General features: G+C 40.2%; 1 protein-coding gene across 1 annotated transcript in view; it reads right to left on the bottom strand.

Moving 5' to 3' along the window:
* Nucleotides 1-23,145, bottom strand: part of LOC134650323 (uncharacterized) — a 106,316-nt gene that overhangs the window by 16,864 nt on the left and 66,307 nt on the right. The window contains exons 10-17 of the mRNA XM_063505283.1: nucleotides 14,761-14,966; nucleotides 11,051-11,224; nucleotides 8,199-8,323; nucleotides 7,408-7,788; nucleotides 6,360-6,536; nucleotides 5,601-5,709; nucleotides 3,824-3,969; nucleotides 529-742 (exon numbers count right to left, since the gene is read on the bottom strand). Of these exons, the coding sequence (XP_063361353.1) occupies nucleotides 529-742; nucleotides 3,824-3,969; nucleotides 5,601-5,709; nucleotides 6,360-6,536; nucleotides 7,408-7,788; nucleotides 8,199-8,323; nucleotides 11,051-11,224; nucleotides 14,761-14,966 (1,532 nt within the window). The remainder of the gene's footprint in view (nucleotides 1-528; nucleotides 743-3,823; nucleotides 3,970-5,600; nucleotides 5,710-6,359; nucleotides 6,537-7,407; nucleotides 7,789-8,198; nucleotides 8,324-11,050; nucleotides 11,225-14,760; nucleotides 14,967-23,145) is intronic.

The raw sequence follows: 23,145 nt of genomic DNA, 5'->3' as shown, positions 1-23,145 counted from the left end.
GAAGGACTACAGATGTAGTGCATAATCGTTTTCCGTATTTGTCATAGGAATAAATTATGCACTACATCTGTACCTGGCCGCCTGTCGCGTACGGTGATTAACAGTGATCGGGGATTTCTATGCCACTTGGGGTGAATGACCTCAATCATTATGCTAGTATGGATATGCCGCGGGATTCCGGGATTCGTGTGCGATATAGGAGAGTGTTTTGGCATGTTACTGTTAATCAATTAATCATGCATTGCATATATTATTAATATTAATAATTGAAAATTTGAAATTGAAAAATTGAAAACTTAATAATTTTTTGAATAATATTTTTTCTTTAAATAATAACCAACACTGTTTTTTTATAGTCCTTTATTTTATAAACGAATTACCAACACCGAAATAGCGTTTACTTTTCGAACAGTTTTGTTCCTATCGCGGGCCAAGTGGCGTATCCATATTACCATTTCGACTTGATATCCCGCGGTGTGGCATAGAAATCCCCGATCACTGGTGATTAAACATTAATTTGGCAATCACCTTGTTGAAGCACACGGCGTTGATGTAGTGGAAGAGGTGCGAGAACAGCTGTATGGTGAGCGCGGCGTTGACGCGGCAGCGGCGCAGCAGCACCATCGCGGCGGCCAGCGCCTGCAGCGTCGGCGCCGTCGCCTCGGTCGCGTCCGTCAGCGCGGGGCTCGTCAGCGTGCCCAGGGCCCGGGACAACTCCTCTTGGAAGCATGACACTAGGTTGCTGGAAACAAACAACAGACGTAACATTTAGGCAGATAAATGACTATAGTATGCATGCCATGCACTAACTCTGCATTTTTCATAAAAATATGACGTTTATAATAGAATAGAATAAAATAAAAATGGTTTATTTGGTGTTGAAATACATGCTTAACCTATAATACATCTTATTCTAGTACAAGACACCAAAATGGATGCCACTCAGCATATGCCGATGACTAATGTCCTTAGCCATAGCGCTGGTTTTCAGGGCAACCAATTAAAATACACATAAAAAATATAAAATAAAGCAAAACTTAAGAGAGAGAGAGATAACATATGAGAGAAGAGGTGACAGTTGAGTTAATTAATTGATAACAGTGATGTAATTACTACACATAATGACACTACCAAGCTTTGTTCTGTCAAAGTCGGCGCAGATAAAGTAACTCGTCCTAAAAAAACTCTTTAAAGTTATCAAAAAATACATAGTAGTTTCTGCCGGCTATCTTTATAGACAAGAAATTTAATTAAATTACGCAGCCTACTTGTAAATGCAAAACCCATATATTTTATACGCATAGCATATATATGTAGGTCACCGGTAAACCCAAACTTAATGTATACCATTCACGTTAACGACAGACAGCCATCGATCGCGGCTGCAGGTGGACCGCCGTAAAATTCAATTTAACGAGCGTAAAACCTGCGCTTGCCATAAAACATTTTCAGGTCAACGTCTGCTCGTCCAATTACATTTGAGAGTGATATAATAAATCCCTCCTAAAGTGGTTTCGTCCCCCGATTGTGGTAAACACAAAAGTTATATTTGTCGCAAAATTATGATAACCACCATAAAGATTGTTATGAAATACTATTCAACGAACTTCTTATAAACTACTATGCAAACACTTAACAGTGTTGATACGAGAATTCAGTTGCAGATATCGAAGTCACGCAAGCTTTGTTAGTGATTGTATACATAGCTACTTAATACTTTGATTTGAAGCAATGATACGAGCATTTTCGTAATTAGGTTTTAAGTACCTATCCAGAGATAGGGCGATTGTGCACTACAATGAATTTTACTGTCCGGCAGTCCGAGTTTTCATGGTCCGATATGGCATGAAAAAAACGGATGATTGGCTTGTGCACATGTCCGTCTTTTTACTCGCAGGTGCGGTGCAGTGGCATGAAAAAAACGGATGATTGGCTTGTGCACTTGTCCGTCTTTTTACTAAAAGAGAGGTAGCCCGCCCCCGCCCGGCCAAGTCATGAATAATCCTAATTCCAGACGCAGTGCACCAGCATAAACACGTTTTTCTCAAAAATGGACGGCAAAGTCGACGTTGCCGGTTAAAAAATAGGTCGCGAAGTGCGTAGTTTATAGTCATTCAAAAAATTAAAAAGTTAAAAACATTGCAGTCTCGATTTCGGGACTGCAATGTCGCATACAAATTCCATTATTTAACGAGTTCCAAACTTTTTAAAACTTTAAATGGCCATATCAAATAAAGGCATAGGTCCCTTAAACAGCCAAACAGATGATCAGCACTTATTATTATAAAGCCTATAACAGACTATCGCACCGCACCGCGACCTTGGAGCGTCGCACCCATAAGGGAGAGCTAGAAACAGATATCTCTTTCTCGCTCTCACTTATGGGTGCGACGCTCCAAGGTCGCGGTGCGGTGCGATAGTCTAGCGATGTGACGAGTCCACTTTTTTTCAATTCGAATCATTCGAATTGATTCGGCCGCTGATTCGAATTCAAAATCGAGTTAACTCGACTCGACGATTCGCGTGGTTCGCGACAAGGTCACAGGCACAGGCGCGGAGCGAGTTGAGACGGCGAGTTACGCGGCAGTTGTTGTAAAAAGAACCTTCAGAGCACGGAATTAAGGTTTATTTTTGAATGGCCATACTAGCAGTGAACTCGAGTTGGTATACTTGGAATAGCGAATCAAGCGGCAGTTGTTGTAAAAAGAACCTTCGGGTTACGGAATTAAGGTTTATTTTTGAATGATCATAGTACCAACTCGAGTTGAGATGGCGAATCGAGCGGCAGTTGTTGTAAAAAGAGCCTTCGGGCTACGGTCTTAAGGTTTATTTTTGAATGGCCTTAGTAGCAGTGTGATAGCGTTGGCTCGGCGAGTTGGCGATTTCGCCGAGTTAGCTAGTGGTCGAGTTGATTCGAATTGCCAATAGTCTTGATTCGAATTAACTCATCTGTAGACTGATTCGAATTATTCGAATCAGATAACTCGACTCGCCCATCGCTACGATAGTCTGTTACAGGCTTAATGTTAGTACCGCGACTATTTAGGTGTCTCAAATAGGTTGGCGTATTTTCAACAGAAAAATACACTTCTTTTATTTTTTTAAAGGCGGCAAGCAAATTTTTTTAATAGTTGTATTTTTTTCTGTGAAAATTAGAACGTTGCTTCTGTAAGTTCTGTAAAATATTTCTATTTCTTGCACCATTTTTGAGAAAAGCACTATATATGACTCGGCTGGAAGGCTACTTGCTGGCTTCGGATTCAATTAAACGGACTCCCAAGGTCGTCCGTTTAAAACGAATCCTCAGCCTGCAAGTAGCTACTTCCGAACCTCGACAATAATGTACTATTTCATAGCTGTCATCTCGGACCGGAAAAAAACTGTCCGGAATGGGGAAAAGTAAAATGTCGGACGGTAAAATTACGTCTAGTGCACAAGCTACTATAAACATTTAATGCATAAGTGCCATATCGGACCGTAAAAACTCGGACTGCCGGACAGTAACATTCATTGTAGTGCACAATCGCCCATAGTCAGTTGGGTCAATACAAAAATACGGTACCTACTTACTGAAAAAAAAAACGAACTCTGTCAGTGAATTGCGTTTGACTCACAAGCGCGTTACTTACGCGAAAGCATGTTTAACAAAACGTAAGGGCTTCCACTGCCTCGAAAATAAGCGTACCAGCGTCAGCCCTCACCTCCCAGGGCCACGGAGTGCACGCTCTGATCGTGCACACTCGACCCTGACGCCAACTTCCATACGTCTGTTTTAACCAACGGCGGTCGGCGTCGGCTGTGTCCGAGCCGTTATAGTCCTTACCTAAAGGCGTTTTGTACAGTGGCGGGTAGTAACTCCTGTGCTTGTGTGGAGAAAGACGATATGTGTCTGTCGCATTTGAGAAAGTGTAGGAGTTCGCTCGCGTTCGCCATCCAGAATGCTTGCGCAGCTGAGTCTGTACATCGTTCCTGTGTGAAAAAAATACGATACAACATCAAAGAACATAGATTATACATAAGTAGACAGCGAGTAAAAAGCCATATCTTCAAAAACCTAAAAAATGTTCAATGACATGTCAGCGCCATTTATTGAAGCTAATCTGAGTTCAATTGCCCTTGAACACCGGGTGAAAGATGAATTAATGTATGTAACGTTAGCGTCTTGACGCTCCCTGAATGATCAATTTTGTCATAAAAATACACTAAGAATAATCTTAAAACTAAATAAATTATATTAGGTAAAACTAAAATATAAGTGCCTAACTAAATAAATAATTCTATAGTAATATTTGCTCGTGTGGTGATGTAGGCGCTTATCCAGCGCGAAACACGTATGTGACGTGTGTATCGACATCGCGGGGCGCGAGGGGTGTCCGTGCATGGAGCTCGGCCATTTGGACTTCCGCGGCGGCGCGATGTGTTCGCTCCAACTAAATTTTTAATAATGCTCTCGTGCAACCCTTCCAAAATGTGCCGTCAGAAAATTAATTAATTGCATCAGAAACTATCATTTTCTAAATTTATTTTGTGCGTTAGTGTTTTCCCCCGCTCGGGTGAGTGTTGCAAAATTATATTTTATAACTACTTTGTGCTAATTATATCATTAGATAGTTATTTCTTCCTAATAAGGTGTGTGCTTAGATTAATTTGTAGTTAAGATCCTTTTATTACGCTTCGCCGCAGTAATTCTGTACAATTGGTTTCCTTTGTTCCTTGTAACGTAATGAATTTCTACCCTCTTGCCTAAAAAGTGAAATCATGATTTGCAATTTCCAAATAAATGTGTAGATTAAATACAACTAGAGTAAAACTTAATTGCTATAGGCTAACATTATTGTTTGTCAATATAAATTCCACTTTACATGTTTTGAATTTAATAGTTTTCATTGCATAAGTACTTACTCCATAGTACTGAGTTGATTTTGTATGTTTCTACCACATCACTGATCACTATTTAATGCTTTGAGCTTGCCTTCCTGCTTTCTGCACTTTCAACTCGCGCTATTCCTTCACGCGGCGAAATGTTGCAGGCAGTAACGCAAAATCGGACATTTTACTAAATGTCCAATAATGATAAATTCCAGGGGTCCTACCACCTACACTACCAACACTGGCTCCGGAGTCCACCTGCTGCCCTGCTGACCCGTGAAGACCTCAAGGCCGTGACGTCACCACCACTTATATGCGCAACCACCACAGCACCAAGCGCACAGCAGGGAAGTGGCACTCGTTCATAAGTGCGTGCAAGTGAATACGGGCTCGCTTTAAATTGTATAAAGAACCACCTCTGAGATCTACTAATCTACCTACCCTCAACTTTAGTTATTTTTACAAAATCGTTTTCTTTGTTTTTAATATAGTTTTTTTATTATGTACTAGTTGTTTTACTGCCTAGAACACTAAACAACAGCTAAACTGTTACATGTATTTTTGGAGTCGGGTTTCCTTTTTAGTTTTAACTTTCAAAATTACACCCCCAAAATAATCTCAGTTTGTATGAAAATCATCGGTTATTTCAGTATGAGAGAACAATACAAGGGATATAAACGTTATAGTTATATCTTACATTTTACCTAATGATGATGAATAGTTGTAATTACCTGCACAGTGGCGTGTATGAGCGTGGCGACGTGGTGCAGGAACGCCGTGAGCTTGTGCGCGCGCTCGGTGGGCGTGAGCTCGGGCCGGTAGTGGGTCGACGCGCGGTACCTGCAACATTTATCATTCCATTTACCCGAGCGGTGTTAATTACCCGTCTACATTACTCACACTTAGATTCTTATCGTTTAATACCGTTAGATCGTTAGACGGGTATACTCTGATGTAGACTGAGGTGGATTGCGTCGACCACATTAAGCGATGGAATAGTTATAGAACTAATGTACCAGCATGCCATTGGCTATTGGAATACTATTTCCGTGCACCATGATCGTTATTATTCCGCAGCAACAGTAACGCCAAAAGCGTGAGCGTGTACCTATGTACGTTATATTTTGGTACTAATAGTAAGTAAATAAACAAAGCCAGCTAGGTTACTCAGCATTTTGCCCCATGCCTTAATAATATAGGTACATATTTAGAACAAAATACCTCAGCTTTAGCTAACCATATTTACCACTGGTATCTATAATATTTTAGTTATACCATTGGCGTTATGACCTCGTCCGAGATGCTGAAGATAGCGTGTAGAAAAAAGATCAGAGCCAGAGGTTTTTCACCTTATCATTATCTGTAGAGATATAAATCCCTTTGAAAATAGCTATTGACAGATACTCATTAAGCTACTTTCAAGAGAATCACTACATTAAGCAACAAAACATATGCCTGCCGTCGTACAAATTCATATTTCTATTTTTTACCTGGCGCAGAGGTAGAGCGTGTAGACAGGCGCCAGCTTGAAGGCGGGCGCGTGCGGGTCGAGGCGCGAGATGACGGCCGCGAGGAACTGCGCCTGCCCCGCCTCGGGGAACTCGAGCACGGCCGGCAGGATGGCCTCCTGGCCAGGCCGCGCCGCGCTGCCCACTGTCGCACTCATCCTGTATACACAACTATTATGATTGCTGTTCTTCTGATGACACCGTGTAGACTTTATGCCGTTGTAATCAGGTTTGAACACGGTCGGTTAACTTCTGTACTTCTATTTCAATAGCATATATAAGTATTCCGAGAAAATACTTGCTGAACAGCTACAGTTTACTCAAATTACGTAGTATCTTATTACACCTCTATAAGATATATTTACGAAGACGAGCCCCATTTTATGCAATTTGTAATAATAAATGAGATGATTTTATATTATATATTAACGAATCTCTATTCATCATATTTCGGCGTTCCTTAATTTAATACCTTGTTACACGTAAATAAGATTAAGATAAATAAGAGGGGCCAATCGATAGCTACTTGTAGTTGTGTAAGTAGGGCCTTTTAGACAATGAAACGAATGAAATACGTACATAGGCATCAGACTCATGAGTAAATAGATAAGTGCTTCCTGATTATTCTATGGCTTCAGTATGTATACGTACATGTTATCTAATGATTTTTCAATAAAAAATGGATTACGCTTAGATACGTGTAAAGGACAAACCCAAATAGCTGCAATTTTTCAACAACTTAATCCCAGACCGTTCGTCCAGACCGAGCTCAATTGAGTGGCCAATTAAAACGAGTCTCGCGATCCGCATCCGTAAACAAACTTCGTAAAACCAACATTTCAAAACGATTTGAACATGCATAATAAAAATCATTATTAGCTCAGTTATAACCATTTCTTTGAGGAAATAAATTTAGTACATTATGATTAATTCTCAGGGTTGGACTGAGAATGATACATGAACTTGTTTTATGTGTCATAAATATTCACACAAGTTAAAGTGTGATCACTGATCAGTAAATGTAGGGTACCTGTTGTCATGTCCGGAGCCTCCGCTTTTTGCGCTGCAAATGCTTTTGGTCTCAACGTTCCCATCTAGATCAAAGGTGGTCTCGTAGTTGTCCTTATACTGCGAGTTGTTGGTTCTATTCTGCGAGTGGTCCTGGTCGTAGATGGAGGGCGTGTGGTCGTCGCGCAGGTAGTCCTCCTTGGAGTCGTTGAGGTGCGACACGACGGAGTCGTTGTCTAGTTTGAGCGTGTTGTTGTTGTAGGGCGTGAGGGTGTCGTTGGCGTCGCGGTAGGGGGAGTAGGCGCGGTCGGGGCTCATGGGGCGGTAGTCGTCGGCGTGCGGCGCGTCGTCCACGGACGTCGGCGACATGGCGCCGGACAGGGCGCGCCCGCCCTCTGGCGACCTAGCGCCACAACGTACACAAGCGATGTGGTGAGCAGGTGAAACGGACATGCAAACATATTCGACAGGTAACAAAATAAACACGTCGGAGACGGCAAGCGACGGGTTGATAATGTTCTAGTGAGATTGTGATGTTAGGAAAATAGTGAAAGCGTTCTATTAGTATTCATGGTGGGGCAAAATAACAAAAACAAACGTTTCACTACTTTCTTAAATGATTAATAAAAAACATATAAAGTAGTCAAAAACGGGCAGATTAAACAGAACAATAACGTAGAAGGTGCATGAATGATTTTAAAATTTCTAGTTTTGTTGAAGTAATTGATTGCGAACAAACAACATCTAACGATTACCAGGACAACACTAATCACGACAACTATGTGAGGTGTGGAGTGACAGAGCGTTACTCACCTGTCGTATATGGAGCCGGAGCCGAAGTGTTGCGACTGCGAAAGGTTTCGGTTGAGGATGTTTTCTTGGTTCGGGTCCACGAATCGGAATGTCGACACTCGTCCGAATTTCAGTAAGCAGCCGTGCTGTCAATAGATAAGTACTCAAAATGAATATAGAAGTATCCTCACTCAGATCTACTTGAATAAATTTATTTTTATCTATATATGTTTTTAAATAAACTAGGTACTGGCAAAAATGTTTTTGTGACACACTTTTACTGCTGACTGTACTTCTTCTCATTTGCATGTCTATCCAATACTTCTCGAGACGTTTTTAATGAGCCTTAACAATTGATACATAAACATAATAGCTAAAGGACCTTGTTTCACTGATTTATTGTATCGTTGTCAGTGCCTTGAGTTTCCATTATTAACGAAGTATTACTGAAAATATAGAATTATTATTCATGACGGAACACAATATCCACCGCAAGGCATTGTTAGCCTACTTATTCATATTTAATTGCGTGGAAATCAAAGCTTCAATTTAATGCATAACATTTGCCTAGTTATTGTGAATGGCACTAGGATACTGTTATTTCTAATGCTTCCGGGAAAATGGGGCAAATGAAATGCAATGGCCGGGAGGCAGGACATCACTAAACAGATGACGTTTCACAGCGCGCCCGCAGGCGGTCGAAACGACACAACAATCGTTATGCGCACACTAAAAAATAATGGAATCGCCCAATTTTATGTGGCGAATGTATCGTGAACGAAGGAATAATATCTAGGACCCCTTACGCCGCGTGGTCCGATCGGCTTGTCCGATCAATCGGACTACGAATATTTTTTTTCCTGTTGGCTCGATTGATCGGACGATAAGTACTTATACTTATTGAAGTCTTGTAGTCCTACTATCGGACTAACGGGATTTTAAAAGTTCATCTAGTTCGATCGATCAAGCCACGAGACTTTGTAAAATCCTCTTAATACGATTACACAAATTTTATTCTTCCTGGTGATTCGACCGATCCTTTCGTGGTGAATTTTGTGTTCTGTTCATATGTCGAAAGTGTTATTTACTTATGACGACGACTCTTGCCTTTACGACGCACGTAATATATTTTCTCGTGATCCATAATTTCCTCCATTTCTACGAGATTAATAAATGGCTTTGACGTCAGATATTGACATTTTGAATTAACGTCGTATCGGAGACAATATATCTAGAAAAGATTAGCTCATGCCAGTTTCTAGTACCTAAGCTAAGATGAGATAGCCTTCATGTATTTTTAGCTGGACTTAACAAAACATTTCTATAAAAATAGTCCGATCAATCGCTTTAACAGGAAAAATAATCTCCCTGTGGTCCGATCGTTCAGACTACAAGGAAATCAATTTACAGTACATATGGGGCTACTTTTCCGCACTAGTGCGTAAAATAGCACTTTTCGTGCGTATGTCGAAACTTTAAAGTGCCATATGTACTGTAAAACGTTGTTCGATACAAGTGCGAATAGGTAATTCGTAACTCGTGTCGATTTAAAACACTCCCTTCGGTCGTGTTTTAATTTATCGCCACTCGTTTCGAATTTCCTCTTTTTCGCACTTGTATCGAAAATAACTATTTCCTAATAATTCGATAATCGGGCTACGAGAACTTTAGAGTTCGATCAATCGAGCCAACGGGAAAGAAAATATTCGTAGTCCGATTGATCGGACAAGCCGATCGGACCAAGCGGCGTAAGGGTCTAGGACACTTCTAAGGCAAAATAAGAATAGAAACTGAAAAACGTCTGGAACTTATTTGATTCGAAAGCGGAACATATTTAAAGATTTTCCTCAGTGTTTATTAAAATCGAAATTTCTGAATAATATGTATACTTGAACTCCCACGAGATAAGTGAAGCATTGTTTTTGTACGAGGGACTTGACACTGACAGAAAACTGTCTGGAATAACAAACATCCTTCCTCACTAATTGGTTAATTGAGATGCTGTCTGGAGATGGCTTGAACAGCGCCTTATTTATGCTACAAAGCCAGAATTTGTGCCTAAGTGTTTTGTTGCTCTTAATTTGTTTCGAAACATTTTCCTTGTAACCCCTAAACTTGAAAAGCCAATTGACGGGCAAGTTTTACAAAATGATTTTCAAGCTTCCAAGCACGTGCGGCCTCAGTGACAACACTTAAACATTGTTTGATTAACATCCCAAATTAATTATCTTATTGGATACAACCGCGACAATCCAGAGCGATACGTATACGGGTACCGTACTTTTATTTCTGTTTATTCCGTCTTGTGTCACCGAGCCTTTATTTTTTCTGTTAGCTTTTCGCAAGTTATGGTATTCCATTACCGGTAGCGGCAGTAAATGCGGCGTGTCTCTTGATGCGAAAGTGAGCGTAGGTAGTATAATAGACGTGAATATATTATTTTTAGGGGTCCCGTTGTTTCCCATAAAGTTTTAAGTCATAATGTATTGTTTGTCATATTATCATTAAGCGTAACACTGAAACCGTTAATATTTCAGGATTTTCGTCTGGGTATGCTATAGATAGGTTAGGTTTGTTTTTTGGCAATCCTGAAAAGTGATGCGTTTCTGAACCAAATTAATTATGACTGACGAAAATTCGGGCAAACAATACATTATGGCTTAAAACTATTTGGGAAACAATAGAGACCCATTATTTTTAATATGTAAAATTTTACTCAATAAGTTCAATTCATAGTTGTAAAATGTACAATTAACGTGGTTGCAGAATTTATTGCTAGACTAGGTATAGCAGCCGCCTCGCCAGCTGCCATCGCACAGTACGGCTGGATCGAAGGCCCTTTAACTTTGAGCGCCACCTGGAAATGCGGGTACCTGGAGCGGCAGCGAGTGCGGAGCGATCGCGCGGCGCCCGTTCACATAGACGTGCGCGTCGGCGTGCAGCGGCGTCACCACGTAGCCGCCCGCCTCGCCCGCCGCCACCACGCAGTGCCGCGGCTGGATCGACGGCCCGTACAGTTGGAGCGCCGTGCCGTTGCCCGACCCCACCTAGCCACAAGGTTATGAGGAGAATGTTAGTTTTTTTATAGAAATATTCACAGTATGGTGATCAACAGGTAAGCATTGAGGACACAATGCTAACTCATGTAAAAAAACATACTATGCACGTCTTAAGGCCTGTGCACACCGGCTTGCGTGTGCGTGACGTGCACGTACGCGTGCGCTAAAATGTTGGAGCCGCACACGCACACGTTACGCAAGCGGTGTGCCGTCTCTCATAAGGATCTTTATACTACAACGCTGCACGCGCACGTACACGTCACGCACACGCAGCCGGTGTGCACAGGCCTTTAACGTGTAGCCCACCCGAGGGTAACTGAGTTATACACGCTTATTATATACAAAAGTCCCTCTCAAGTCCCATTTAATATTCTGACATTTGATATTTCGTTTAATATTTTAATTTTCAGCACTATGTCATATTGAAAGTTAGTCATCAATTTCATATAATAAATTAATAATCATTTATTTACAAACAAGATATATACAGTGGTATTACTAAAAGAAATTAAAAACTAGCTTAAATCTAAAATAGGCCCTTGAGGCATTGTACCAAAGATGCTGGCGACATTTCCTCGCTGTATCGCTATGCTGATACGTTGTGCTAGGTAGCCGCCAGCTCTTTGGTCACCATTACGTCAACCAGACGCTTCGCTATTTCTGCGAACAACTTATGCGCGCTGGGACCCCATGGACCTAGAGTTTCAACTAATGACACTAACTAATACTTATATTAATTTTACGCTAGTGGAAAAAATTAAGAATGCTAATCAAGTCTACTCCGAATAATATAATAATAGACTCTGTGGTCAGGAATGGTAGTACGTTCGTAAGCACACCACTAACAAGTTTTGAAATCTTTCCATACCTACATTAGGTTTTAGAAATGACAAGTAAATATTACTGTACTTTAAATATGTATGATGAGATTGATGAGCAATATGTATATATTTAGTAATTGAGTATGGATCACAAAATAACCAATTTATTTTGATTTAATATTCAAATGGAATACACTGAAATTTGCATAATAATACGATATCAAAAGAACACATTCAGAATATTTAAAAACATTTCGACGTACGACATAGGATGTGACATAGTATTAACCTTGGTGTATCAGTTAATTATACCCACACAAAGTTGAGTTCAAATTAAATCAAAAGTTTATGCACAAATATATATACGTCGTATCTGCAAAACAATACTGTTTCTGTGAATGGAAGCGCGCATTCCGAGTGAGCGAAGGATTAACTCTAGTCTACACACAGTACGCCTACACTACACCCATTGAATTCTCATCAAAGGGCACCTCCTTCGCAGTTGTTACATTTAATACTATTTAACACGTAATTCTCTAATACGATTGATGGCGTAGTCTTCTAATATAATGAGAGTTTCAATAGAGATGCATATTTAACTAAACACACAATGTATTTGTAGATTGTTGGACTTGTAGTGTGATTACATGAATTATATTCCACGAGCCCTGCGAAATCTTATGTGTGCCCTATATTTGTTATAATATATGCGTGGTCATGTCTGTGTTAAGGTGAAAGCATGTGTACGAGTAGGTAACATTTGTTGAGACGTAAGGTTTTCTCACATTATTTAACATCAGCCTTGGACACACAAATAGCTGCAATGTAACGGAGTTTGAACTTCGGGGCTTCATATTATCGCCGTTCGAGCGACGGAAAGTATCCTATCTAAGAAAATGATATTAAATAGAGGCGTCCAGCACTGATTGGATGACTCAACGAGTAAAAGACGTAGGTTGCAAACAGTCGATAGTAAGTATAAGTACCTACCTACACATTTGCTCTAAAAGTATCCGACGAGTCAACACTATAGGTATATGACACAGCGATTAAAAATGGATATAAATTCAGATATTCCGATCGATATTTAAAATTCAAATTTGTAATTAACAGTGCCTGTTTAAATTTGTCTAATCGTTATATAAATAATGTACCTATTTATGGAATTAAGGATCATTACTAGATAAACGTAAACTCTTGCGGTGTCTGATGCACCAGTTAGTTATGTAGATCAGTATCTTATTTCGTTGTATATACATATGTGTATTGTATACCTACTTACGAATACATGCTTAAAGTTTACGACTACGAATGCTTAATTGGGTTGTTTACTTTCGTTTATGATGGGCATAAAACCGAGATCGATTTAATTAATTGATGGCGTCATCTTGAAAAGTTTACTAAAATAAAAAGACATTCACAACACAGACACGGTACACAAATACACATACGCGTATCTATTCGCTCGCCCACAAGCAAAAGGCAGCACTATTTCTGAGAAACCAGCGACATGTGTCACACGACGGTATTGTCATTGCCACCACATTAATACTCGCATTAGGAAAGTATCAGACTCATAACAATTACGAGTGTCCTTAACACAATTACGGGTGTCCCTAATTTGGTTTATCTTTGCATCTTTTAATACGTCTATTGATGAAAAATGATTGAGGGCGACAGACGTATAATTGAGGTCTACAATTTTACCTAGACAGTAGAAGTTAAATCCCATGATGGTATTGGCAGATAAGGTAAGGCATTACAACGATTATGCTCACATAATAAAATACCTAGCTTATACCTATTGTTTATCTTTTGGTCGCGAAGTCGACCTGTCACTAACTGAATATTCTAAATAGAAGATACTAAGTAGAGGCGTGAAGCTCAGATGGGCGTTTTCTAAAATAAATATCGAAAACCTGATTCTTTCAAATCTGGACATTCTTGGGCTCATCCTACTCAAAATCGACAGCACTCTCCACCCTTCCATTAAAAAAAGATGTCCCAAAATGTCCATTCCATTACGTCACGTTTTATTATGAGAAAGTTTTTCACTTGTATGGACGTGGCGTAGTGGAATGTACAATTTTCATACAAATTTTTGGGACATTTTTTTTATCATCAGGATTGAATATGCTAGTGATTCTGAGTTGAAAGAACCCAAAAACACCCGGATCCGTGAGAATCGGGTTTTCAATATTTATTTTAGAAAACGCCCAGATGCAGCACGCTACATGGGCTCACATCTTGCGGTCTTTTTGCGCCGTCGCCGGTTATAAATAGTAAGTAATAATTACTTTAATGTACGAAACAAGGATAGGTTACAGCAGATATATAATTGAAAGTTAACAGGGAGGGAGTTATAAGGGAGGCACTGGAGTTACCATTACCTGGACTTAAAAGATACGTCAAATCTGGTCTACTGCATAAGGCATATTACATAGTCGAAGAGTATATTAATGATAAAGATGCATAGCCTTCTATTAATAAATTAATTAATTTCTATGAAATGTATTTTTATTGGTAGTAAATTATAATTGTTGAATTTTGTAAGCTGTTATTTATTTTTAATTTATTTACAATGTATTTTTGACGATTCAAAAGAGATTGTAAAATCCTACTTGATTAAATGAGATTCTGATTCTAATTCTGAAAGGCGAATTTATGAGTTATGAGTGTTATGAGACAGTGTGACGGGGTTACCTCGAGCATGTCGCCGGTGATGCGCACGCGGCGGCCGTTCTCGAGCGAAGAGCCGTCGGGCGCCACCTCGACGAGCACGGGCTCGCAGCCGGGCCGCGCGCTGCTGCCGCCCGCGCCGCACCCCGCCCCGCAGCCGGCGGTCTTCTTCTTGCGCCGGCGCGGCTGCGAGTCCGCCGGCCGCCGCCGCACGTGGAACATGATGGAGCCTGGAAAACGACCTACCTTCAGTAACCATGTAAGGTTAATGACATTCAAGTTTCAGAAAATTCCCATAGAGTTCTGGGAAATTCCGCAGGAGCAAAACGAAGTTTGTAGTTTTCCACATGGAGAACCAAGGAAAACCAAGAGACGCGAAAACTAGTGTTGACTGAAAATCCCAGTTCAAACTGGTTTTCACCGAGGCCTGACGGAAAACTAGAGAAAACGCGTTTTCATTGAGACGATATAAAAAACTAGTTTTAACATGTTTTAACCAGGGAAAACACGTTTTCATTAAAACGGGTTTTTACAGTTACAATTACATACCTCACAACTAACTCCCTTTACGTACTGTAATAGAAATTCTAAAGCGAAGTTCAGTGTAGAGGTTAAAATGTAGCAAGGTACAAAATTACGCTAGGTATCAAATTTTAACTGGTCCCATTTAGGCGACAAAGTAGCGAAAGCTTTCATTTGCAGAGGCTTAATTAAAATAAGTTAATTACAGCATGCGAGTGGCTCCTTCGTGTAAGGAACTATTTAGTGCATAACATAAGTGACGTTAATTGCTTGCCGACCCCCGCCACTCGCCGCCCCGAAGATAAAACCAATTTGTACATCTACAGGCGGTATTGACTGCTCTATTGTACGTACTGCAGTGTACGTGTCATTAGTGAGGTTATCGATTATAATAATCAATAAAAAAATGACTCACTTAGTTTATTCAACTGCTGCGACGAATGAATCAATTTACTTTTACCATACGGAAACCTTTTAGCACTCGTGACCCAAAGAATAGCATTCGCGTCGTCAAAAAGGCATTGTTACATTTGTCATGTTCAGCAGTAAGTGCTAGGGCACATACTCGTATCTGAGACGCGTTCCATTTAGTGGTATCGTGGGTCTGAGAGCACTCGACCCCGCGGGGGGCGGGGTCAGGTAGACAAGCGCGCCTCTAGTGTCAACATCATTAGCGTCTACAGTGCTATCGCAAGACCTACTGCTACGAATACGAGAGCTACGGGCTACGACATTTCGTAGACTAATTTGCTGTAGCGCTGAAACGTTAATTTGCTACGAACGGGGTGCAGCAGCAGCGGGTGTAGTAGCCGTGACACACTAACCGTTTGCTTTCGTAAAATTTACATAATTTCCGGAACGGCGGAGTTTAAAGAGACTTCCTTCTTGACTACGTTGTGGACGTAAAGAACTTGAGAAAAGTATATTGCATTCGTTGAACCTTAAGTAAATATTAAACACAGGAATCGTCACCAGATTATAAACACGTGATAACAATCACAGTCACACCAACACCTCTCGCACTATAGTTAGTTTTTTTTAGCATTAGAAATAAGGTAAACAATCTTGATGTATCTTTTAATTGAAAAACACATTTTAAAAATAAGTTACGGCAAATATGTAACAATTATGAATCTAATACGATCATTTATATTCTTCTGCTTTCATAAGTAATAATTTTTGATTATTAAAAAGCGTTTTTCAATTAAAAGACATGTCAAGAACAAGATCGCATACCTTCTTGCAAGTTCTTTCTAATGCTAAAAAAACGAACTATAGGTAATAAACGACTACCGCTCTGCGATTTATTTCCTATATAGCATCTTTTTCAATTTATATTGAAATAGTAGGTAGTGTTAAAAATTATTTGATTGTTTCCTAGTAAGGGCCCATGCACACCGCGTTAAGCAACAGTAGTAATAGTTAAAGCGGTACCTGCTGAAATTGGTAGATACGATACAATATGATACTTTTATTTGTAGCGGAAATCTTCTTTAGACGTGAGATGATTCTACTTAAAGCTGACTTACAGGCACTACTGGAGACTACATTTGTATGGAGTAGCGGTTGTCCCCTTTCCTCTTAACTGACAACATAATATAGGTAACAATACAAGCACGAAGTTTATTGGTATATAAAATGGGCATTATTCAAGAGTTTCATATATCATCTCATCCAAATTGATCAATATCCTAGCAATCAGAAACTTCGTGCAGGTATTATTTAATCAGTGAGGTGAAAGACAAACAAATTAGGCCAGTGTTTGACTGTTGACTTTTAAAGTTGGTATAGGCTAATTTAGTTTGATAGCATTGAACGGAGTTTGACATTGTATCGAGCGTGGAAAATGCGTTTTGGAACATATAGAAAAATATAATAATAGTATAACTTTTAGAAGTTTAGAAGATACATGTAATAAAAATGTTAGATATAGACCTAACTATAAAAAACCTACAGCAGCCTAGTAGAATTAGTTGGATGTTGGGCGGTTCAAAATAAACCTCGAAAGCACGAGAAAGGACGGGTCACGCGAAATCTCCTGATCTCATTTTCAATTTAATTCGGCGGCGGCAAATCAATCATAACAGCAAACAGAGCCGCTGATGTGCTGATCGATCCAACGAACAAAAGCGATCAGCCATTATTAATTGACAACTCGTCGAAATAACCGTGCCTCCTACACCTATTCATTCTTCGCCGAGAAAATACAATAAAAGTATTATTTGCGCTACCTTTTTATGTTAGCCTCACTTATATGTACTCCTCATATCGTGACTCGTGACCGCAAACCTAGTTAAATATGCGCGCCAAATCCGGCGCTTGTAACGACAAACAAAATACCGGTGTACGCTGAGAGCGCGTACAAAGGTAAACTTTAACAACAAAAGTTGTGGAGTATTTACCATGTGTATATAGTACACAGAAAGGAGTTTTGTTCGGGTCTAATCAGCTGTCGCCACGTCCGTATGACAGCATTCTAAATAGCTTTCCTAGCCGCACGTCGGGTACCACTTGGAGGCAAAATCAATAAGCAACCTGCAGTCATTCAAACATAAACTATTTATGAAGACTTCACCCCACGCCGAAGTGGGATCACGCCGATATTAGTTGTCCGGTGTTACACTGTTCTGATTAATTATTACCTATGTATTAAGGTAATGTACAGCAATCATTTCATGGATATTTCAAGTGATAAATACCTACAATGTCGCGTGTTTAAATCAAACTGTGACATTCCATTAGGTATATACACTGCCAACACTTTCGTGTTATCGATGTGATTCAAAATGAAAAGTGCTGAACAAATAGGTAATATTTATCGCGCAAAGTAAGGAAAAAATAAAAGCGTAGCGTAACCCTGCCATGTAAGTTTGGCTGACAAAGATCTCTGGTCGTAAAGTGCCGTTTGTGATATGCTAGAGCAACACGAAATACATAAATATACGTTCAAAGCTTCTCAGCTTTTCAACAGTCAATCAATTTACAAGCCTCGTGTTTATAAAACTGCATCATGGTTCTGTGATGACACTACCTATTACACTTAAAATGCTAAAAATGTGTGTGCTAATGCGCAAGCGACGCAAATCATAAAATGGAATTAGCTATGTATTATTACCAAGAACAATTTCCTTTTTTCCGTTACGAAGTCTGGAACTAAAAGATCTGTTCATCAACATGTTTGAGGAACAGGGAACTCTTTGTCGAAGTCATACTCGATACTGCGACGGCGGTTGGTATGTTAGTTTTCCCACGTGGTTTCAATGCGGCGATCCAAATGAAACTGAATTCAATACTACCGCTACTACATAGCACTGACGCTCATAAGCAATGCAATAATGTTTTAAGGTAAAGGCACCTGCACAGTTTTCTGTCTACGAGTGCAGCGAGTTTGATGCAGGCCAACTTTATTATTATGATGGACGGTAGAGGGAAATTCGATTAATGTTCCTTTCTGACTGGAAAAGTGTCACTATCAAATTACATCTGCAATATTTCCAAGCTTTTTATACAAAAGAAACATTGCAAAACTTCTCCTTAAGCAAGTGTTGTATCAGTAATTAAGTAGCAGAAGGTATCGATGGTATACGCCCCTATGAAGGGGATAAAAGTTTAACGAAACCATTGTGCAAGCACTAATGGAGGACTCTTTAATGAAGTGCAACGGGGCCACTGTTCAACAATACGAGAGTCATAGATAACTGCATCAAGTTTCTTTCCACTTTATCTGTTTTGAAGTTAATAATTTAGAATCTGCCCGAAGCCTTTAAAATAACGTACATATTCGGTTTAGATTTCGAATATCAAAAAGTCCAAATCATTGACTAAATTTTGATTTGATTAAGAAAGCGCAGTTTTCTACCAAATGCACTTTCTCAAAGTTCGGTAAGGTTCTAAATTGCCTCCATTAACCTGCAAAACTGTGTTAATGGTAACTACTATGGGATCGCAGTGACAAGGAAAGAAGTCCTTTATTTAGTTTGGGCACGGTCCCGCTGTACAAACACTATTGAGCGGGTCGAGCTTGATATTGTTCGAGTAACAAAAGTCTTTACCCTCGATCGTCTACTGAATTATACACTAAATAAATGGTTCAGTGGGTCATTCAGGTTTCCTAGCTAGCTGTATTCGTGAAAACGAAGTATTATTTTATGTTTTTGCTGTTACATCTAGAACACTATAAGGTGGACACAATTACACATGAAGGTTTTCGCATAATTAATCAAACACTACGCTAAGCACAGGTTGAGCAGAGATAGGTGCGGCATGGCATCCCGCGCGCATATACAAAGTTTGTGGTTTTCGTTTACTTGCAGTAATGAACACTAGTTGTCGGGCGACGCGGTGCCGCGCCCGGCGCCCGCCCGTCTTGCGCCGGTACACCCGATAGTACTGTCGCGTGCCTGCGTGACTTATACGCGTAATTACCCCACCTGTGGCTCCATAAACACCGCAGCATTTTCATAAACGTCGATACCATCAAATTAAAATTATCTTTCAATTTCCATTCTCCTTGACCGACCAACATGAAAACGAATATAAACATCTGTATCCAATGTGAAATCAATCACAGCCTATGGACACTTATAACTACAAAGATTCTTCTTTCTTTCGTTACACTTATAGTTCTTTCTCCGACGATCAGCGTCGTCCGATTGTTCATCGTCATATGACGATGAACAATCTAACGGCTATAGGGATTGTTGACCTTTTAAGACTACTTTAAAAGTTCATGCTGAAGATTCGCCGTGTTTACCAGTTATAACTTAATGGACAGACCTATTTATAAGTATTTTAACTTTTAGTACCGTATTGATTTTCATGCCAGGAATGCTGATGATAATAACGAGGAATACGAACGACGCGATCTGCATGCATTGCATACACATTGGCTCGCGACCTGAACTGAAAGTAGGCCGCGAATAACAAAATTCCACAACGATAAGCAAGTTTTGTCCATTGTTCTTCCTCTGATGGCTTTAATATTTAACACACTATAAATACGTGTATAGGTGGTGCACTCAACTTCAAAATCGGACAGGAAAATGCTTTCAAAATATCTGACACAACTTTAATTGTACATAGAGCCGTTGCACAAACACAAACTGTTTATTTCAGATGTTTAACCTATTCTGATATTTTATTCCGCGAGGAAGAGGTAACAATGCCGGTAGATCAGACTTTAAATTAATTTATTAGAAAGTTGGATTGTGTTACAAAAATGTAGTTCTAGACTTCGACATTGTCAGTAAAACTATTGTCTTGTTACATATATGTAGATGAGAAAAGCACCTTTAAAAAACTGCCTTTTTGCAACAAGCGAATTGTATTTTACCACCACTTCACGAGTATCCATATTTCTTTGTCTATACAGTTAATGTAAGTTTCAGACACTTTTGCCTATAAACTACGTAAAGGTGACAGATAATCAATATCCATTAAGCTCAAAATAATATAAGAAACCATCTGGTATTTACCATCCATTGAATCATAAAAAGCGACTTGGAAAACATTTCCGTACCGCAGAAGTAAACAGCACGAGTCCGATAGCGATCCTAAACGTCAGTCCGCATTACACACAACATGATCAAGGGTGGACGGGGTATAAGGGAAAACCTCTATTTCAGAAAGGTCATGTCTATCACAACACAATACACTTGACACTTGATAACTACTTGTCAAAGTTTATCTTCCCCTAGGAAGCCATAACTAAGTAAGAGAAATGTCAAGGAGTGTTTGTAACTTTTGGAAGTTTGTATTTTGACGTTTCGATATAGTTTAACGAAAATAAAAGAGCTTATCGTCATTTATGTTATTTAGAAACTTTGCACTGTATAAAAAATTTGATACAATTAAACTAATTGTAGGCGACGGGACCTACCAACCTCCGTGCTGCGCGCGTGCTGGCCGGTAAGGATGCCGCGGCCAGCGCGCGCGTCTTTTGTTTTTTAAAAAAAGTATTTTTTGCTCTGAGTTTTTCTTTGCGAATGGCATAGCATCTATGTTTTGTGTTTGCACATTATTTGTATTAATAAGTGTAAATTGCTTCTAGTTTGTATATATTCTGTGTAACTTTATGTGCTGTGTAAATACTGTGTAAAATAAACTGTACATACAAACTTTTACGCGTATTTTTCGTCATCGGCGGCCCGACATCCTACAAAAGTGGTCAACTTCGAACCGGATCAATATGTTTACGACACCACCAGCCGCAATGATGAAAACACGTAGTGCTGCGCGAAAAGAGTTGCAAGTACCAATATTACACAGTACATTTAACATGGAAGGTAACAAACAACCGTCGCTGCGTAGCAAAAGTAAGTCTCTTTCTATGTCATCCTCTATTGAGACTAGACGCAAGCGGCTTGAACTAGAGGCAGAGAAACAAAAAGCCGCTATTCAGTTGCAACTCATCGAGAAACAATTACAGGCGGACTTAGCCGAGTTAGATGAAGAGAACAATAGTAGGCAACAGTCATATGCGGGCTCTATTAGCGATGTCAAAGACTGGCTCGACACACACGAACCACCGCAGCAGGAACTACATGAGGAGCAGCAAGACCACACTAATGGTAATAACTCGGTCGAACTGCGCCAACCGGCGTTTGTCGCCCATACTCCTGTCGGTAATAAGTCGTCCGCGAGCACACATGAACATGACAACGTAGCCGCCGCCTCTGTAAGTAACATAGAGAAACAAAATGACCGCCAGTCGGCGGTAGTCACTGCTGATAGTGTCGCGATACTAGCGAGCGCTATCAAAGACTTAGCCGTTGCCTCTGCTAATAATAAACCGAATGCAAGCCTACTTAGCAGAATTAGCACTTCGCGAGACCTACCTGTGTTCTCCGGAGACCCGATGGAGTGGCTACAGTTTAAACAGGCGTACATGCAGTCAACAGAGGTGTGCGGTTTCAGCCCGGCTGAGAACATGTGGAGGCTAAGGAAGTGTCTACGTGGTGCTGCAAAAGATGCTGTGTCAGCTCTTTTAATTAGTGCTTCCTCGCCTGACAAGGTCATCGCGACATTGGAACTACAATTTGGTAATGCTGACACTATTTTATTCAAATTGATGAACGATATAAAGAAACTTCGCCCAGTATCGCCCGAGTATCACAGTGATATCGTTGCATTTTCTGTGAAAATACAAAACTTTACTGAAGCGATACGCGCAGTTGGCCGCGAAGTATATATGCATGATGTGACTGTTTCATCAATCGTACTGTCCAAACTTCCACCAGTGCTGATTTCTAAGTGGTCCGATTATAGTTTTGTACAGATAAAGGCAGGCATAAAACCGCGATTGGAGATATTATCTGAATTTCTTAGCCTAGAAGCGGAAAAGATATCGGCCACAGCGAACGCAAGTTTAATGTGCACTATGAATACGCAACACAATAGCAACAAACATGTCACTCGGGCGCAAGCTGTACTAGTGCAAGCGGACAGCCAGATGAACCGCAATACTACTAACGTAAACTGTCAGTATTGTAAAATGTCTGCACATGAACTGACCGAGTGTAAGAAGTTTAAGAAGGCGTTGCGTAAGGATCGCTGGAGATATGTTAAACGCTCTAATGTTTGCTTTAAGTGTTTGCAAGCTCGTCACGGGGCCGAATCCTGCTCCGCTCCCGTATGTGATGTAGATAACTGCGGCGGCGACCATCATCGGTTGCTTCATTTTGTTGGCCGCAACAGCGCTGATTCACCGAGCACGGACTCGATCGAAACTTCGACATCGGCGCCGGCTACTACACCTATCGCAGAGACCGTAAACCACGTGAAGGAGACGGACACTAAAGTGTTTTTGAAGGTAGTGCCAATTAAAGTTCACGGTCCTAATGGCGTTTTCAGTGTTAACGCATTTATCGACGACGGATCTTCGGTAAC

This window comes from Cydia amplana, chromosome 8, assembly GCF_948474715.1.
Source record: "Cydia amplana chromosome 8, ilCydAmpl1.1, whole genome shotgun sequence".
Lineage (NCBI taxonomy): Eukaryota > Metazoa > Arthropoda > Insecta > Lepidoptera > Tortricidae > Cydia > Cydia amplana.
The sequence above is the reverse complement of the archived record's forward strand: the minus strand, read 5'-3'. Positions and strand labels throughout refer to the sequence as shown.